Here is a 19,322-nt window from a genome sequence, read left to right as displayed (position 1 = left end):
TTCTATCAATGTAGTATATTCTAGTCATTGTCTGTTAATTTTTTCACCTTTGTTTTTTTCAATCTACGCTCCATGGAAAACATCCTATACCCAAACCAAAAATGTTCATTTGGACACATGATATAAGGCCAGTTCCTCTACAATTTGTAATGTAGAAACTTAAGCTATGACTGTCACCTTTTGAAGTGATTTGTTAAAATATTCTCAAACAACAAACAGTGCTCTTCTATAACATTTTCTATTTTATAATTTTAAATAAATATACTTATTTTATTTCTCAGAATATTTCATAAAAGGATTATAGATGTAACAAATGATTTTGTTCTCCAATTAACGTCCTTTAATATCTATACTCATTTCAGATAAAATGTTCTAAAAATTATATACAACATAGAAGTTACAATCAAATTGAAAGACATATTGAAGTCCCACAGTGTGTCCCTGTAAATCCATTACTCATGCAGCCACAGTAGTGTTCATCTTCTCTATCCACACATAGACCTCCATGGAGATGTGGCTGACTGGCATATTCATCAAAGTTGAGTTCACAGTTGTCTCCATGGAATCCAGGTGCATAGTCAGAGAAGTAAGTCCTAAGAGTATCCTGACACATGGCACTATGTAGACATGACTGAGATCCATATTCATCAATTTCCAACTCACTTTTCACACCAGAAGTCACAATGTCTGCCTTGGTTTCCAGGTACAGAGAAACAGGAGAAGCCATTGATTCCATCCTGTCACAGATTTCCATTGGGACAAGGGCTGGAAGCATACTCATTATGATCTGTCTAACAGAACCTTCTAGCATATCCCGCAGGGCAGTTACAGGTAGGATGCTCAGTGTCTTTATGGCACGTGTCTACATGTTGGCAGGCTTTCCTTCCACAGGAATTAGTGACAGTTTCACTGGTTGGCCCACTGTATCCAGGAGGACATTGACACAGAAAACCCCTTGCTCCTAGGGTATTCACACAAGTGGCAATTCTTCAGCAGGGACCAGAGAACCAAGAGTCTTTTAGATCCTCACAATCGTCCAAATTATTGGCTATGTTTAAATAACAATTGTGGAAAATCCTTGTACAAAGAATTGTTTTGGCAAGAAAAACTGTTGACAGCTAAATTTGTCACTGCTGGCCTAGGCATACAGATGTCCTATGTGAGATGGGCATAAATGAATGCAGTAACAATTCCTGCCAATTTGGGTGGGGGGGAGGTGGAGCAACGTGCTGAATTGTCTTCAGAGGGTCAACAGCCTGGATTCACAGACAGGAGTTTAACATAATTGTCCTCTGAGAGGCTCCACACATCAGCTGACCAAAATAGATGCAGAGAACCACAGTCAAATATTAGACCAAGCTCTGGAGGTTTTGGGGAGGAGTTGGGGGAAGGATTGAGGAACCAGGAGAGGATAGGGATTCCACAAGAAGACCAACACAATAAAATAACCTAGACCTTTTGGGACTCCCAGAGAGTATACAAGGGCTGAACCTAGGGTTCCCAGACATATGTAGAGATGTACAGTTTGGTCTTATGAAGGTTCCCCCAACAAATGGAGCGGAGCTTACCCTGACTCTGTTGCCTGCCTGTGGATCATGCTTCCCTACCTGGGCTGCCTCCACTGACCTCAGTGGAAAAGGATGTGCCTAGTGACTTGAGGTGCCAGGGACGGTTGGTACCAGAAGAATGGTGTTCCCCATTTTTAGAGGTGAAGGGAAAGGGTGGTAGAGGAGGAGCTGTGTGACCGGGGGGGAGGGGGGAGGCTGAGGAGAGGAGGGGCTGTAATTGGGATGTAAAACAAACAAACAAACAAATAAATAAATAAAATAATGGAAAAAGCAAAATTGAATTCTACCCAACACAGAATCTTCTTTATTTCTCTAGAGGCAATTTGTGATGTCATTTCTACAAGATACTGGATTGTTCATTTACATATATTAGAATATTTTATGAACTGTTTTATAACATTAATTTTATTGATTTATTATTATAATTTTAATGATTTTTTTAACATCCCAACTGCAGTTTCCTTTCCTTCTTTCTTTCCAGACTTTCCAGTCCACCTTCTTTCTACATTTGCCTCAACCCTACTCTTCCTCCATTTCTATTCAGAAAAGGACAGACCTCCCATGGATATAAAACAAACTTGACATACCAAATTGCAGCAATACAAGTTATCTTCCCTCATATTAAGGCTAGGCAAGGCAACCCAGTATGAGGAAAATATCTCCAAAGGATTCAGAGACAGTCCCTGTTCACACTGTTAGAAGTTGCACAAGAACAAACTACAAAAACTGTAATTATATGCAGAGGGCCTAGATTAGTTCTATGCAGGCTCTCTGGATATCAGTTCAGTCTCTGTGAGCTCTTATGGGCCAGGTTTACTTAGTTCTGTGGGTTATCTTGTGGTTTCCTTAACTACTTGGCTCCTACAATTTTTTCTTTCCTTCTTCCACAGGATTCCCAAAGCTTCTCCTAATGTTTGGCTATGGGTCTGTGCATCTGTTTTCACTGGTTGCTGGATAAAGCCTCTCTGATGATTATGCTAGGCACCAATCTACTAATATAGCAGACTATCCTTAGGCATCATTTCATTGACATTTGTTTTGACATCATACATATTTGGTTCAATCCTAGGCCTATGGGCTGTCTAGCTTCTAGATTGTGGCCTTCCAGGCAGGGTCAAGGGTAGGCTTCCTCTTGTGGTTTCAGGTTGGACCAGTCATTTGTTGGCCACTCCCACAATTTCTATGACATCTTTATCCCAACACTTCTTGAAAGCAGGAAAATTTTAGGTTATGTGGCTGTGTTGGTGTTAAAGTTCCTCCACTGGAATTCTTGCCTGACTAAAGGAGATGGCCAATTCAGGCTCCAGATGCCCTCATTACTAGGAGTCTTAGTTAGGGTCATGCTTGTAGATTTCTGGAAATTTCCATTGCAGTAGGTTTCTAGATAAACCCCAAGATGCCCACCCCTCCCATTCCAGTTGTTTCTCCGAGTATTCTCTCTCTCCATCATTCCTCAACAGGATACCTCCTGTTCCTACCCCACCTCCATCCACAATGTATATTTTATTTCTCCTTCCCATCAAGATTTATTTGTTCCTCCTTAAACCTTCTGTGATACTCATCTTCTCTGGGTCTGTGAATTGTAACATTGTTATCCTTTGCTTTATGGCTATATCCACTCATAAGTGAGTTCATATCATTATTGTTTTTCTGGGTGTGGGTTACCTCACTCGAGATGAGTTGTTCCTCCTTCCATCTATTTAGCTGCAAATTTCATGATATCATTGCTTTTAACAGCTGAATAGATATACTCATTTGTAAATGTAAATGGACCACATTTTCTTTAACCATTCTTCAGTTGAGGGACATCTAGATTGTTTCTACTTTTGGTTATTACAAATAAAGCTGCTGTGAATGTAAATGAGCAGATGTCATTTGGGTTGGAGTTTTCCTCCTGGCATCCTCTGTAGGACTGTGTTAGTGTAAAGACAGTGTTAAATTATTTTCATGGAAATCTTAGTTTCTCCATCTATAGTGACTAGAAATTTTGTTTTGTAAAGTAATCTGAGTTGGCATCTTCGGTTCCTTAAGGTTTATAAGACATCTACTCAAGGCCTTCACTGGTGAGAAGTCAGGTGTAATTCTGATACGTCTGCCTTTATATATTACTTGGCCTTTTGCCCTTGCAGTTTTTAATATTCTTTCTTTGTTCCATACATTTAGTGTTCTGATTATTAGTGGCAGGAGGATTTTCTTTTCTGGTTCAATTTATTTGGTGTTCTATAGCTTCTTGAATGTTTATAGGTATCTCCTTCTTCAGTTAGGGAAATTTTCTTCTATGATTTTGTTAAAGAAGCTTTCTGGACCTATGAGCTTGGAATTTTCTTCTGCTATTCCTATTATTTTCAGGTTTGGTCTTTTTATAGTGCTCCAAGTTTACTGGATGTTTTGCATTAGGAACATTGAGAGTTTGCTTTTTCTTTGACTGATGTATTGATTTCTTTCTTCCTATTTTCTATGCCTGAGATTTTCTCTTCCATCCTTGGCTGTGTTAGTGATGCTTGTGTCTGTAGTTCCTATTCTCTTTCCTAGATTTTTCATCTCAGGATTACTTTGTCGCTGCTTTCTTTATTGCTTCTATTTCCATGTTCGGTTCTTGGATAGTGTTATTGTATCCTTTACCTATGTGATTGCATTTTCCTGTATTTCTTCATGTTTATTAATGTCTTCTTTAAAGGCCTTTATATGTTTGAATATATTTCCCTGTATTTCTTTAAGAATTTATTCAGTTCCTCTTTAAAGACCCCTATCATCTTTACAAGATTGGATTTAAGATCTTGTGCCTCAGTTTTGTTAAGATATGCAAGGTTTGCCCTTGCAGGAAATCTGGGCTCTGGTACTGCTACATTGCCCTGGCTCTTGTTGATTGTGATTTTATTTTATTCTTTAGCTATCTGGTTTTCCCTGGATTTGGCTGAATAATCCTGATGCCAGCAGGACTCTTCAGAAAGGCAGAGGAAGCCTGACCCAGACAATTGAGGTCCTCTGATTCCTGAATTCCTGAATTTTTGAATTATAAGCATGTGTCACCAGGGTCAGTTTTATGCCATGGTTAGGACTACATCTAGACTTTTAATATCCTAAACAAGCATTGTATCAACTGAACTACATGCCAAAGACTGTAAAGTAAAATATTTTGTTTGGATTTGATGACTGAATTCCAGATATGTACTTTATAACATTGTGAATTGATTAACAAGAAAGTATTATAAACTTAAAAATTAGCAAGATTCTGCTTATATGTTTTCACAATGAAAATAATAAAAATAAAAATAATTATAAGTTTCTTAGCTTCACTTAACCTTTTCACAATTTATTCTTTTATCAACATTACATTGTATAATATATACATATACACATATTTATATATACATTTAGTCAACTATATTTTAATAATGAGAATAATTAAATCCCATTATTGTAGAAAAATAAGTGAAGCTAGAAGAAATCATATTAAACACAAAAATACAGACACAAACATACAAGATTCACAAGTTTTGTTTCACATATAACACAACAAACAAGTGAAATACCCCTCTAATGAAAATTCTACGCTTCAAAACCAAAATATAAATGGAAGCAAGGAAAATAGGTATGTCAAATTTAAAAGCAATGCTAAGAAATCCAAGTTGTCTTCCAAATCAATATTTAGAGGAAGAATAGAATAAAATAATTTTTCCAAACCTCTGAAAGAAAAATATTTATTTGGAATTTTATATCAGCAAAGTAATGCTCAAATGAACATAAAATTGAATGATTTTAATTAAACACAAAATTGCCACATATGATATCTTATCAAAGAAAACATTATCTTGGGGTATAGGGAACAAGAACCATTAAAATAGTACATACTTGGAAACAAGTGAACATTGAGCATCTATAATGGTAAGCAAAGGAATATAGAGTTGAATATAGAGTTGTATAAACAACAACTATAAAAAGGAACATACATAAATCAACAAGTAAATAGGTATACTAAAAGTTTTCAAAGATTCTTTATTAACAGAAATAGATAAGACTTATTTTATAACTTCTAGCTGTATAAATACCACCAGGACAATGGCTATAGTTATGGTAAAAATATATGCTATGTTGCTAAAAAAGTATATAATTGCAAATCATAAATTTTTCTGAAGAACCAAAAGCTTGAGTTGAATATAAGAACATATGTGTGTATTTTGATATATACAAATATGGCTATATATGATACTGGGCTGAATGGAAGGGATAAGCATATTTTGTTAAGTTTGAATAAATATAGTAGTATACTAAAATTGATACTCTTGCAATAGAAATTTATGGTCTTTGGAAGAATATAGTGATGTAAATTATCATAATATACAAGGCGCTAAAGGAAAGAATGGCACTTTATAAGATGAATGTGCAAGCAAATTTAAAGCTTTGTAAATTTCAAAGTGAGAGAAGGTTTTGTAGTGACCATTTCATCTTCAAAATCCCAGTTATGAAATCAACACTCAGAAAGTTAGCACAGTCTCACCGCGAAAAGAAACTACAACAATGGTTACCTCAAATTTTTTTGCAAAACAACCACCAGGTCTCTGATAAAAGAGAGAAAAGGTATGCATTTCTCAAATCCCATTGTAAGGAAATTGAAGCATAAGAATAAATCACCAGGTGTATCTTTTGTGAAGTAGCATGAAAATCCACACATTTAAAACACTTAGAGCAGAATGGTGACTTAGCTTCCTATTGGAAAGTGACTGACTACAGGACATATTCCTGAGTGAGCTGTGACACTCTGTGGAGCCTCATACAATTATGTGCTATTCCTTTTCCTTTCCCCATACTTGCAATAATATTTTCTTCACACGGTCATAGATTTGTTTGGTTCTCACCCCATATATGACAGGATTGAGCATTGGTGGCACTACAACATAAAGATTGGCCAGAAGTATATGTATATAACGAGGTACATTCCTACCAAAGCGATGTGTCATGAAGGAAAAGAGGGCTGGTGTGTAGAAGGCAAGGATGACACAGACATGAGAACCACAAGTGCTGAGGGACTTGAGCCGGGCTTCCCGAGAAGGAAGATGAAACACAACACGTAATATTTGTATGTAAGAAAGAACAATTGCTACTATGTCAAATAGTAGATTACATATGGCACACAAGCCATAAATTACATTGGCCTTGACACTCGCACAAGACAGCCGTGCGAGACCCATGTGCTCACAGTAGGTATGGGGAATGATGTGATGCCCACAGAAGGGCAGTCTCAAAATTAGAAATATAAATGGAATAACAAAGATAATTGCCCTCACTAGCACAGCAATACCAATCATAGAAACGACCTTGTTGGTGAGAATGGTGCTGTACCGAAGTGGGATACAGATGGCCACATAGCGGTCATAAGCCATTGCCAAGAGGACTGTTGACTCCATAAGTGTGAATTTGTGGATGAAAAACATCTGTATCAGGCAGTCTTCAAAGAGTATTTCTCTTAGATTAATCCAGAAGATCCCAAGCATTTTAGGGATGGTTGCTGTTGAGAGGCCCAAGTCAATGGTAGCCAACATAGCCAGAAAATAGAACATGGGCTGGTGGAGGCTGCTCTCAGTTTTGATCACAAACAAGATGGTTAAGTTTCCTAAGAGAGCAATCATGTATACAGCATAGAAAGGAAATCCAATCCAGATGTGAAGAGACTCTAGTCCTGGGATCCCCAGCAACAAGAAAGTGGAAGGGTGAAAGTGAGTGCCATTGGGAAGGATCATCCTATAGGAAAATGCAGGAATCAGTCTTCAGAATTGCATGCTCATTTAACTGGTAGCTCTCTGGGTAGATTTTTGAAACTGGATACCTGTTACTATTTAAAGGGATGAGCTATAGCCTACACACACTTCTGGAAGCGAATTTCAAGTGCACTGCGTACCACAAGGAAAAGTCTTGGAGGAAGCTACACATAATACAGTGAATAAAAGTAAAATATTGTGTTAAATCTATTGTGCAGTTATCGTTTTAGAAATCGACAGCCTTCAACTAGCCCCTGAATATAGTACTGGGAATTAATCCAGTTGGCCAAATGAGAGTACTGTGATGATGGGTCAAGATTGTTAGCTTAACTGTGTTACAAATCACCCAAGAGATTACTAAACTCACTTCTGGATGACTTTATGTTAATCTCCAGACACAATTAAATCAGAACATAAATGAATTAGTAAAAGTTTTAATCTATTGGTATGTTACAAATTTGAATGTTTACCTGTTATACATGTTGAGCAATATCCTCTAGCATGCACAATCCTCCACAAACACTGCAGAAACACACAGTCCCTGTGAGTGTCTCAGTATCTAGCTGAATGCTATATATTAGCATCTTCAGGTTCATCATTGAAGCAGTGATAGATTTTGGAGTCCAAGGATTTGATCAATACATGAATATGTGTATGCAGAGAATTGTCTTAGAGAAATCTATTAGTAAAAAAAATATGTCTTAGTAATTTAAAAATAAGAATATATGATACTACTATATTCATCTGATAGATGTTACCTACATAACTACAAATAATATATCAGTCATTCCTTTTTAATTTTTATACAATATATTTTGATTATGTTTTCACCCCCCTATAACCTCCTAGATCAATACCACCACATAACCCAACCTAATTTTGTTCCTTCTCTGCTTCTGCTTCTGCTTCTGTCTGTCTGTCTGTCTGTCTGTCTATTTATCTACCATCGATCCACTTACTTACCTAGGTTATATATGCATTTTTTACTTGTGTAGTTTACATACTAACTAGTCAACCCATCTCTCCAGCCCAAACCACCATAATATACTAGGAGACTAGTATAGTATGATGATATTAAATGTTTTGGAGTATGAAGTCTGCATCAGAATCATTTTCATAAAACAGTTTTCTGATTAATTCAATCTATATTTGAAGAAAATTAAGATCAAGTATTGTTACTTTCCACAAATAATTTAAAGTCTCTATGTGTCTCTTATATGGACAATAGAGAGTAATTAAGGCAAATAAACTTTTAACTTATTATTATTTTTAGAATAGGTAATTCTTTCAAAATCAGTTTAAACAATATGCCAACAGTATGCTATCATTCATTAGACACCAAGCAGAATAACCTTTCTAAAGTGCATTGACTAGCATCTTCTAGTAGTGTTACATAGTTTTCATTATCTATGCTCCTATTCCTTTCCAAAGCTTCATTTTCAATTTCTAACTTTAATATGCCCCATGTCTCTATGCCTCTCTTCTGTTTTCTCTTTCCCTTTAATTGTCTAAAAGCTGAAAAATGAGAGACTCACCAGGCTGTGCTCCGGGATGGAATCTTGCCTTGGTTGTATGTTATTCTGGTCTGCATTTATCAGAGTTGTACAGTTTTCCAGGAAGAACCTTTCATTATTGCCATTTTCTCTAGAGCCAGCATTATATAAAAAGAAACGAGGAAAAAAAGAAAAACAAAAACAAAACAGGTCCCTATGGATTTCAGTTCTTATTCTTGCTTGATCAATGAAAAAAATTGTAGCTTTTGGGCAAACCAAACTAGAACAAATTAGTTTTTTTGTGCAAGTACCTTGCATATGTCTGTGAATCTCTTCTCTCCTACACTAGTACCTTTCTTGGCACTCCTATAATTTTGTACTATTGTCTCCTTCCTGTACCCGAGGGATTTTCCTTTCTAGGAAATCACATGCACGAAGGAGAAAGAGACTTAGAACTCCTTTTTCTTATTGACTTAGAGGAAAATGTAATGAAAAAAATGGTAAAGCAAGAATATGAGAGATATAACATGGAAAAACAGTATATCTACACAATCTAACACTTACCTGGGAGCTTTGCAATGCCTTACAAATTGAATATTGGTGTTTTTGTGTGTGTATGTATAAAACTTTGTGTTTCTTTCTTGATAGCTTCAGCAGAAAGACACTGGGAGACAAGAAATTCTGTCACTAGGGCACCATTGAAGAGGGGTCCGCACATTTCCTTGTAAGCACACTCAGAAAAGAACATTTTATGAAATAAACTTTGCTGTTGCTCATAATACTGTTTCAAGGCAATGTCTCTCTCTGGTGCTAGTACCAAGAAAGGGAGAAGCTAGAAGATAACTAGAGTTTGAGAAATGGTTTGAGGAACTTGATCAATCAAAGTACACACACACACATACACACACACACACACACACACACACACCTTAGAAAGTCCTAGTTTGCTGTATCAAGTACATTGTTTCTCAGCTCAAGAAAGTATTTCTTATACAACTTAATGACTTTTGTCCAGCTGAAATCTGTCTACTTTTGTCCATAATATAATTAGCCATAAAAAGCAACACTTCTATAAAACATTTTTTTTTAATTTCAAGAGACTTCATTTCATTTATCTAAATTGATGACTTCTGTAGTGCCAATCACTACCTTTGTATGGTACAGGAAGTGCCATTCTTCAGCTAGTCTTTTGAAGCCAGTCTTAGCTTAGAACTTGGAAAGTTTATTTTACACACTCTATTTTCTTAACTAAAACTTAGCATTTGGTTGAACAGCTGTGATGAGTATGCAGACATATTGGGACAGTGTTTTTCCTTTATGACTTTTAAAAATTTTGTTTTTGAGGTTTTGTGTGTGTGTGTGTGTGTGTGTGCGTGTGTGTGTGCATGTGTGTGTGTGTTTGTGTGTGTGTGGAGATGTATGTGTGTTTATCAGAGTGCAATGTATACAGAGGCTCTAGAAAAATATATTAGAACCCTCAAAACTCGAGTTACAGGTGATTGTGAGCTGCCTGACTTGGATGCTTGGAATTAAAGGCTAGCATCTTAACATCTCTCTATCATCATTGTTCACTTTTAAAAGAGGAGGTAGATAGGATAAAACTCCATAGGATATATTGTATGAGAAAATAATCTATTCCCAATAAAATGTAAAAAATAAAAAAAGAATACGTAAAAGTAACTTTTTCTTTTGTAATTGTTATGTCAGAGGCTTATGTCTGAATAAGCTCACCCTTTCTTCTTTTTTTCTTTGTTTTTGTTTTTGTTTTGGGGGGCTTTTTTGTTGTTGTTGTTGTTTTTGTTTTTGTTTTTGGGGTTTTTTTTTTTGGTTGTTGTTTTGTTTTGTTTTGTTTTTTGAGACAGGGTTTCTCTGTATAGCCCTGGCTGTCCTGGAACTCACTTTGTAGACCAGGCTGGCCTCGAACAAAGAAATCCGCCTGCCTCTGCCTCCCAAATGCTGGGATCAAAGGTGTGCGCCACCATCTCCCGGCAAGCTCACCCTTTCTAGTTCTTTCTGAACTCTGGCTAGCTGGTTCAACTCAGCTGTTCCGGCTCAAACTCCCCTCCAAGCTGACTGATTGAATCTGGCTTCTTTTGGCTCCTCATTGAATTTTTCTGCTTGGCCTCAAACTAACTCTACCAATTTGTTATAATCCTCTGGCTCCATCTTATTCTCTGGCTTCAACTGCCTGTGCTGACCAACATTGAATTGCATGAATTCACAAAAGAACTCAACTCTACTTCATTGCACTCAGTGCATGGACTTTCAACTGACTCATTCTCTCTATTTGCTCTGCTCTTACAAAAACTCTTTTACTTGTGTTGTTCTCCGGAGAGTTGGGCATATCCTATCTCTGACTCATTCTGTCAAATCTTTCTCTGGTTCATCACTTTGTCCTTCAATTGGATATCACTTTCAAACATGACTGCTTCCTTCTACAAACTAATTTTACCTTAAAGTTATGTACTAACGGCATGTCTGTATCCTAGCCAGAGGAATTAAAGATTATGTGGCATGTCTGCATTCCAGTCAGATTACACAGATCTAAGCCTTTGGATGTGATCCTTTGCCTGAGCAGCCATGCTGCTGGGTTAAAATTCCTCTACAGACACATATTTATTTTTAGTTAAATATTAGATATATTGTACTTTCAAACCTCTATGGCCAAGCATCCTGGATAACTATGATAGAAGTTTCTCTGATATAGTCTCTGGTTTTGTTTTATTACAGAAGAATGTTGTTTACACAGTGAATGTGATGTATCGGTCTGTGCTGTACTTTGGCATAACAATCACAGAAAGATGGCTTCATACAACACTACTCTATTTCACTTCCAACTTCCATCCTCCTAGAAATCCCTGGATTTGAAAATATGCACTGTTGGATTGGTTTTCCTTTCTTTGCTGTGTTCCTGACAGCTGTACTTGGGAATATAACCATTGTTTGTGTAATTCAGACAGAGTACAGTCTTCCTCAGGCCATGTTCTACTTCCTGGCCATTCTGTCATCTACTGACCTGGGCCTGTTCACATCTAAAATCACCACAATTCTTGGAATAGTCTTGTTCAAGATAAAAGGACATCATCCAAATGTTCTGTATCTACCTGTTTTCTGGCATGGAGTCAGCTGTGCTTGTAGCCATGGCCTATGATCACTACATGGCTAACTGTTACCCTCTTCATTATACATTGGTACTGACAAACAAGGTAGTATTTATCATTTCTTGGGTGATCCTTTTGAGACCATTGGTTTTTTGTCATGCCCTTTGTCTTGCTCACCTTATGGTTACCATTTTATAAGCACCAACTCACCCTTCACCTTCATCAATGTCAACAGCATCTATGGCTTATGTGCTATCTCTATTCTTATATGTGACATTGTAGCCATTATCATTTCCTATGTCCAGATCTTCAGTGCTGCATTTCAACTATCTTCTCAGGATGCTCAGCTAAGGCACTTGGCACCTGTGGATCTCATACATTTGTCATTTGACATTCTACACTCTTGTTTTCTTTTCATTTATGACACATAGGTTTGGCCATAATATACCACACTGCATCCATATTCTTGTGGCCAGTTTCTATGTAGTCATTCTACCTACTCTCAACCCTTTAATTTATAGCATCAGAACTAAATGGATTATGGAACAGGTACTGAAAATGTTTTGTAAGAAATAAAACAGACTCTGGTATTAATAAAAAAAATAGATGCACAAAAAAGCCAGTGTGGTTAAATGTTCAAAATAAGAAGGGAACATTTATACATTATGCAGCCCTTAATAGGGAGGGGTTTGTCAATTTTGACAAACTGTCCTCCTCAGCATCTTTTTCTAACCTAGGTATTTAGAGTTGGACCCATGTCATACATATTATAAAAGATTTTCTAATTCAGGAAATAGTTATGATTCTTCATTTTGAACCAAATCTAGTCACTGTGTGCTTCTTAAATTCTAAGCACACCAACCATATGAGAAATAAACAAAACAAAACAAACAACCAGAATTCACCAAAAGCTTTTTATTCAGCTTTGTTAAACCCTGATGGCAGATCAGCACTGACAGTGCTTACTTGAAAATTATGACGTCAGAATATCTGCCATCTTTTGACTTTGACTGTCAGTATAGTTTATTCTTAAATTTGCTTAGCTAATGCCAGTGAATCTGACTGTATCACTGGGAACTTCATTTATGTGTGAGAATAAGAGACCTCTCACCGTGAACAAAATTATAAAACCTTTGAGTTCTTGGTACAATGTGCTGCAGTTCTATTTTTCCAAAATTTTCAAACAAGTATAATTAACTTGCTGTAAAAGTTGAAAGTCAAACTTAATGTTAACAACTCAGAAATAATATGTCCTTTTCAAAGACTGTTTTGTTTGTAAGGTTTATTATGTTCCATCCCTGTAGAGTGTCACTATTATATAATGTTAAAGTCCAATGATGGCAAGTCCAGCACAATCTTTGACTTGGTTTAACAATTTCTTTGAAACGAGTCTAGTTAATATCATCCAGGTTATCTAGATCTGTGTAACATAAATGGCATTATGTTAATAAAAATTCCAGGCCAAAAAAAATCTTTGTGAAATTCTGATAAAGCCTAACTTTCTAGTAAGAATTGTATCTCAAAACCTGTACAAATTTGTAAACCGCAAAGGCCCACTTGCCATTTTGAGATGAGGTTGGCTTCCAAACATCTTTCTTGAACTTTTCATGACATACTTATTCTGTAGAATGAACTTCAGGGAGGAAATCATATCTAGTTATTTTGTCAATCACACTGCAATTAAACTAGATATTCTCTGAGAAATCACTCCACAGTCATGCTGTGTAATTAGACATAAATGTGACTCTTTAAGGACTTTAATGACTGATAGAACTATTTTTGTCCTCCTTTATCTATGTTTTATTCAGTTTATGGAATAGCCTTGAAGTTTCACTGCTATATTTGTCCCTTGGTTAGATAAGAAACCTTTACTCTCATATCGTTTCCATATGACTGACATGTTTTGGTATGTTTGATAGCTTTGTAAGTGTAGCCATCTGGCCCTGGCATTTACTGTTAGGCTTCTATGTGCAGGTTTGGTTTCTTTAATAAGCACTTGAGCACTCAGTCCATCCATTATGTCCAGATATGAATGTCATCTTTAGTAGATTTGTAGTCCTATTTATTTACCTCTGTGTAGATTGTAGGATATGTCAGAGGATCTTTGTCAGTGTCTACTCCACTCTTTAGTCTATTTCAGCATTGGTCTCCCCTCAATTCCTATTCCACAGTAGAGCCCAGGACTTATGTTTCCAAGACTCCCTCAGCATATCATTGCCTCTCCACACCTATGTGTCTGGTACTGAAACATAAAGACACTGTTACTTATTGTGCTAGCTTCAGATACGTCTTAAGCAGGTGCACAGACTTGATCCCTTGTTAAGAATACAGCAATTTGAATAAAACACCCACATCCTCCCTGATAATGATATTTCCTAAGAAGTTATGAATTCCTTCATACTCTATACAACAAAATTTCCAGAGTATACTGGGACAAATACCTAATTTTAGAGACATTTAAGATTATCAATATCTCATGAAAAAAACCCAAACCTCCACAGTAATTTTTATCAGTAAGAAAGTTTATGCTTTAAACTCACATTTTTTGTTTTATTCTTTAAAAATTTTATAGATGAAAATGTATATTAAATAATGGGTTGTTATAAAGCATGAATGTAATAGTAGTAATCTTCGACAGCCATGATGTAAGAAAGTGTATTTCTGAGAACTTTGGTGAAATTTGGCTTTAGATAATAATAAGATTTTAAGAAAATTATGATATCAAAGCCATATAGACTTTGAATGCTTGTTTATTTACTCGCTGGCCAATAGAATACACAAATGCATAATTATTAACCATTTGCTATTTGTGAACACTATGTTAGATGAAGTCATATGAGTTAAGTAATGAAATACACAAAATGCATATTATAAAAATTTAAATCCAGTAAACAATTGTTGATTCTTCTCATAATTTTATTTTTTTGAGGGATGAAGCTCTTGCCTTATATTTTCATGTAGTCAATGGGAACTTTACTTGTTTTTTCATTCACATAGTGAAAAGGGCAAACAACTTAAAAATCATGGATGTCAGAATGCAATTTCCACTGTAGTGTTGCCTTCTCTGTAGTTACATTTGAATACAAACATGCTGTGAGTAGTCTTTCAATATGGCTGTTATAATTTCTGCATAGTTCTGGTGAGAGTCACTCATGAGAAACAATAAATGCTAGTGAAAACCAAAAGATACAATAACAGTCAAAGCGTAAGAGTGTTACCTGCAGATTCATGAAAATGTGTCTAGGAACAGACTTCGGTCAAGCCTGAAGTATGCAATAATGACTTCAGAAGCCTAAGAGAATATGATGACTGGAAAAAAATGACATATCTATAAAAACAATTGTACAAAAATGGGGACAAATAATAAAACATTTATAAGGGATTTTAACACACACACATTATCATTAAGAAAATATTAAAATATGTATTTGTGTAATGTAGTGAACAAGACACTTATTAATATGATTATAAACAGCCAATCACAGATATCACATGTTATTACCATTTTAAAATCCATTCTCACCCTCACTCAGATTGTTATCACATCCTATAAACCGTGATGTTTTCCATGTAATTTATAAAACAAAACCAAAAGAAAAACAAACAAACAAACAAACAAACAAACAAACAAACGAAACAAAACCAAGTTTTCACCTTTGCATCCCTTGCTCCCTGCTTAGCTTCAAGATTGGCTGCCACTCTTGGCTTGCCCATTCCTCTGAGCTCAGCTCTGCCAATGCCCAGCTGGCGCCTTTTCTGGGAGCTGTGATCTTGCTCCCAGCCCTTCCCAGCCTAGCTTCATCAAGCTGTCCTGGCTTCTCTTTCTCTGTCCACCTTTGCTCCGTGGTTGAAGAATACTCAGATAACTATTATTTGAGAATTTGCCTACTAGCACAATTGCGGGGCACAGAATCTCCTGCCCTATATCAGCTAGCTTCCACCAACCTCCTTAGCCCCCGTCCGTGGCAGAGTTTGCAGGCCCTAGTTTCACAGAGGCCTTACTAAACTGCTGCTTTCTCCTTGTTCCTCCAGTGCATGGTCGCAAAATCCTCCTCTCTTTCCTCTCATTTCTTTTTCTGCCTGGGACCTGCAAGACCCCACCTGTCCCTTCTGTCCAGCAATTGGTTCCAGGCCTTCTTTATTGACACAATCAAGAACTAAGTAGGGAGTCAGCACCTCCCCCTACAGTGATATATGATTTCAGTTGTGGAAGTAAATATTTTGATAGTTATTTCTACTTGAGATTGCAGCAATCCCAAAACTGTTTACTATGATTAATGATGTTACTAAGAAAAATGTGCTTGGTACATAATAAGTGATGACATGTAGTATATGTAAATATTTTTCCTGGGTATCACTCTCCTGGAGACAAGTGTACCCAGAATACTACAAATGATAAAAAATATATAAATCACAAGCCAAACATTATAAAGATATAAAATATGCAGTGTCAAGTAATTCTAATGGTCAAATTCTAGTAGCAGAAAGTCAGAACTTATTTTTATTTATATAAAAAACAAACTTCATGAACATGTTTGTACATGGAAAACAAACTATGCTGGCAAAGCTATACTCACTGGAAACAGTGAAGTCATGAAGCCAGCACAGCTAATAGACACAGTTCCAGCCAAGCTGAGTCAAATGCTTCAATCACTGTCATTCTATCTCTCGCTTTTGGGTTTTGGTCTGTGTGTGCTGGATTCTTGGGGACATTTTACATTATTCATTTTATGACCTTTCCAGAGAAAAGTATGCCTGAGTCTTTCTTAGGAAGTTTCTAAACATAATGTTATTGGGTCACTTGTTTGGAAGTCTATGCTCTGTAGGTTGTTAAAAACAGATAAGTACTAATAAACTGGGAATCCCTGGATGAAGCCATTACTCCAGATATCTTCTTGTGGTATCTGCCTATGAGCAAACTCAAACAGTAGAATTGGTACAGGGTATACAGAGACAATTGACAAACTCTGATTGGCCAGAAGAACAGGTTACAGAATCAAGACTTCCCTTTAGAATACACTTAAAGCTCTCTGACAATGTAGTTTAAAGATATAGGTCATACATGGTACACCTCTCCTGAGGATAGAACACAGTAAATAAAATAAACTGATATTCTTTTCCTACTTTTTAGCATACATGATGAAACATAGTAAAAGACATTAGGTATTAGTATTTGCTATTCATAAAAAGACCTATTCATATATTTTCTGTTTGTCTGTAGTGCTTTCAAAATGCAAACAAAAATGCCAAAAGAAGCTGTCATATAATAAACGTTTGCTTTGGAGGAGAAATTCTTTAGATTTTTTAAATTTGAGTTTGGGGCTGATAATAAAAATAAAATCTGTTCTGTATGTATTTTCAAATTATGACTGAACTTGTGACTCTAGGCATGTAATGAAAAATCAAGCCCATAATCTGTATTTCTTGGATAATCATTAGTCTGTCTTTGTTCAGTGAAGCCTGTATAAAGAAAGCAGTACAAATTGCTAGTCAGTCAGAGCTGCAGGATTCCTGGACCACTTAAATCTGATTCCTTCCTTCACCTCCCTGACTCCTTATTTACTCTGCATGCCTTCATGGCAGCAAAGTGCCAGCTGGGAAAGGGTCCTGGTACTAAAGGCTCTCAATAGGGCAAAATTATAAGTGAACTGACTTTTAGAGTAGTTGGTAAAGATCCCTTCAGAAATGGATGATGGACAGTAAAGTAGGTACAAGCAGGAAACAATCACACATTTTAGAAAAGGGCCACAAGCGTTGTCTAAATACCTAAGTGAAGGTAAGTAAAATGAATCATTTGCAAAGCTTCTTGCTTGTTTTAAAAACCCTGTTTTTAAAATATATCTATATTGATGTTTCCAATAGTGTTAATGCACAGACCCTTATGTTAACTTGAATATTTAAATAAACTTCAAAATAATCTCAGTGATTAGATTCAAATGATCATGTAAAACCAGAAAATGAAGCTCTCTGGGCTGGGTTGATGGTTCAGTGGTTACTACTGTTCTTCCAGCAAGTAACCTAAGGTGTGATTCCTAGTACCAACATGGTGGCTCACATCTATCCATATATTCAATTCCAGAAGATATGATGTCCTCTTTTGAACTGTGTGGGCATTGTGCATGCAAAGAATGCACAGATTTACATGCGAGAAATTTACCCATAAACAAAAATCCTAGACAATAATAAAGAAAGTGAGGCCACATTTTGAAGTAAAAAAAAAAAAAAAAAAAAAAAGGATCACCAAATTGGAATGCTTATATTTCATATTGAAAATGTTCTTGAAATTCTCAGAAATGAAGTTATGGATTGTTAAGAAGAAATGACATTTGGATCAGTTACTTTTTCAGAAAACAACACAATCGCTTGATTCTAAAAAGGATCTTAATAAAGATACATGACAAGTAAAATCAGAAGTATAATAATTTGTATTGATGTTATGCAAAAACAACATAATTAACTTCAGACTCTTTGGAAAAGAAACAATTTAAGGAACCTGTCTCTTATCTTCTTGGTTCTCACACCATAAATAATGGGGTCTAACATGGGTGGTACAAGAAGATACATATTGGCAACAAGTATGTGTACATGTGGAGCCACTTTGTGCCCAAACCTATGGGTAAGGAAGGAGAAGAAGGCTGGGGTATAGAACACTAATATGACACAGACATGTGAGCCACAGGTGCCCAGAGTCTTGAGTCTGGCATCCTTGGAAGGAAGGTGGAAGACTGTGTTGAGTATGAGGACATAAGAGCAAATGATCAATATGAAGTCCACCCCACCCGTGAGGAAGGCAACAATGAGGCTGTAAGCTCTGCGGATACTTGTCTCAGCACAGGCAATCTTGATGAGGGCCATGAACTCACAGTAAGTGTGGGAAATTATATTTGTCTTGCAGTAGGGAAGCCAGCGTAGCAAGAAAGGGTGAAGACTTAGAAAGGCTGCTCCACGAAGTACAATAGCCAGTCCCATTGCCCCAGTTACAGTGTGTGTCAAAATAGCTGAGTGTCTTAATGGGTGACAAATGGCTACATAACGGTCAAGGGCCATTCCTACAAGGAAACCAGACTCCATGGTTGAGCAAGAGTGAATCAGGAATACTTGAGTGAGGCAAGCTTCAAAGCGAATCTCTCCATCATGAAACCAGAAGAGACTGAGAAGTTTGGGAACAGCTGTAGTGCACACTACAAGGTCAGCCACTGCCAACATACAGAGAAAGAGGTACATTGGCTCATGGAGGCTGGAGTCTGTCTTGATGATAAACAGAAGTGAACTGTTTCCCACTAATGCCAAAATGTAGCCCATGCAAAAAGGGATGGAGATCCACATGTGTGCTGCCTCCAACCCAGGAATGCCAATGAGAATGAAGGTTGAGGGATGGACATTAGTTTTATTGTATGTTAACAT

General features: G+C 36.5%; 2 protein-coding genes and 1 pseudogene across 2 annotated transcripts; 1 reads left to right on the top strand and 2 right to left on the bottom strand.

Annotated features, from left to right (window-relative positions):
• Window positions 1-6,352: 6,352 nt before the first annotated feature.
• Window positions 6,353-7,306, bottom strand: LOC110298817 (olfactory receptor 52E2-like). The gene has a single exon (XM_021168297.1). It carries the CDS (start codon window positions 7,304-7,306, stop codon window positions 6,353-6,355), a length of 954 nt encoding a protein of 317 aa, XP_021023956.1.
• A 4,312-nt stretch (window positions 7,307-11,618) lies between these two features.
• On the top strand, window positions 11,619-12,494 carry LOC110298003 (olfactory receptor 52E1-like; annotated as a pseudogene).
• A 5,883-nt stretch (window positions 12,495-18,377) lies between these two features.
• On the bottom strand, window positions 18,378-19,322 carry LOC110299434 (olfactory receptor 52D1-like). Its single transcript, XM_021169119.1, has one exon. It carries the CDS (start codon window positions 19,320-19,322, stop codon window positions 18,378-18,380), a length of 945 nt encoding a protein of 314 aa, XP_021024778.1.

Source organism: Mus caroli, unplaced genomic scaffold, assembly GCF_978045245.1.
Source record: "Mus caroli unplaced genomic scaffold, Mus_caroli_1 scaffold_8, whole genome shotgun sequence".
NCBI lineage: Eukaryota > Metazoa > Chordata > Mammalia > Rodentia > Muridae > Mus > Mus caroli.
The sequence above is the reverse complement of the archived record's forward strand: the minus strand, read 5'-3'. Positions and strand labels throughout refer to the sequence as shown.

Excerpts from the sequence above, each read along its gene's own strand:
- LOC110298817 (XM_021168297.1), bottom strand. The coding sequence starts at position 7,306 with ATGATCCTTCCCAATGGCACTCACTTTCACCCTTCCACTTTCTTGTTG.
- LOC110299434 (XM_021169119.1), bottom strand. The coding sequence starts at position 19,322 with ATGTTAACATACAATAAAACTAATGTCCATCCCTCAACCTTCATTCTC.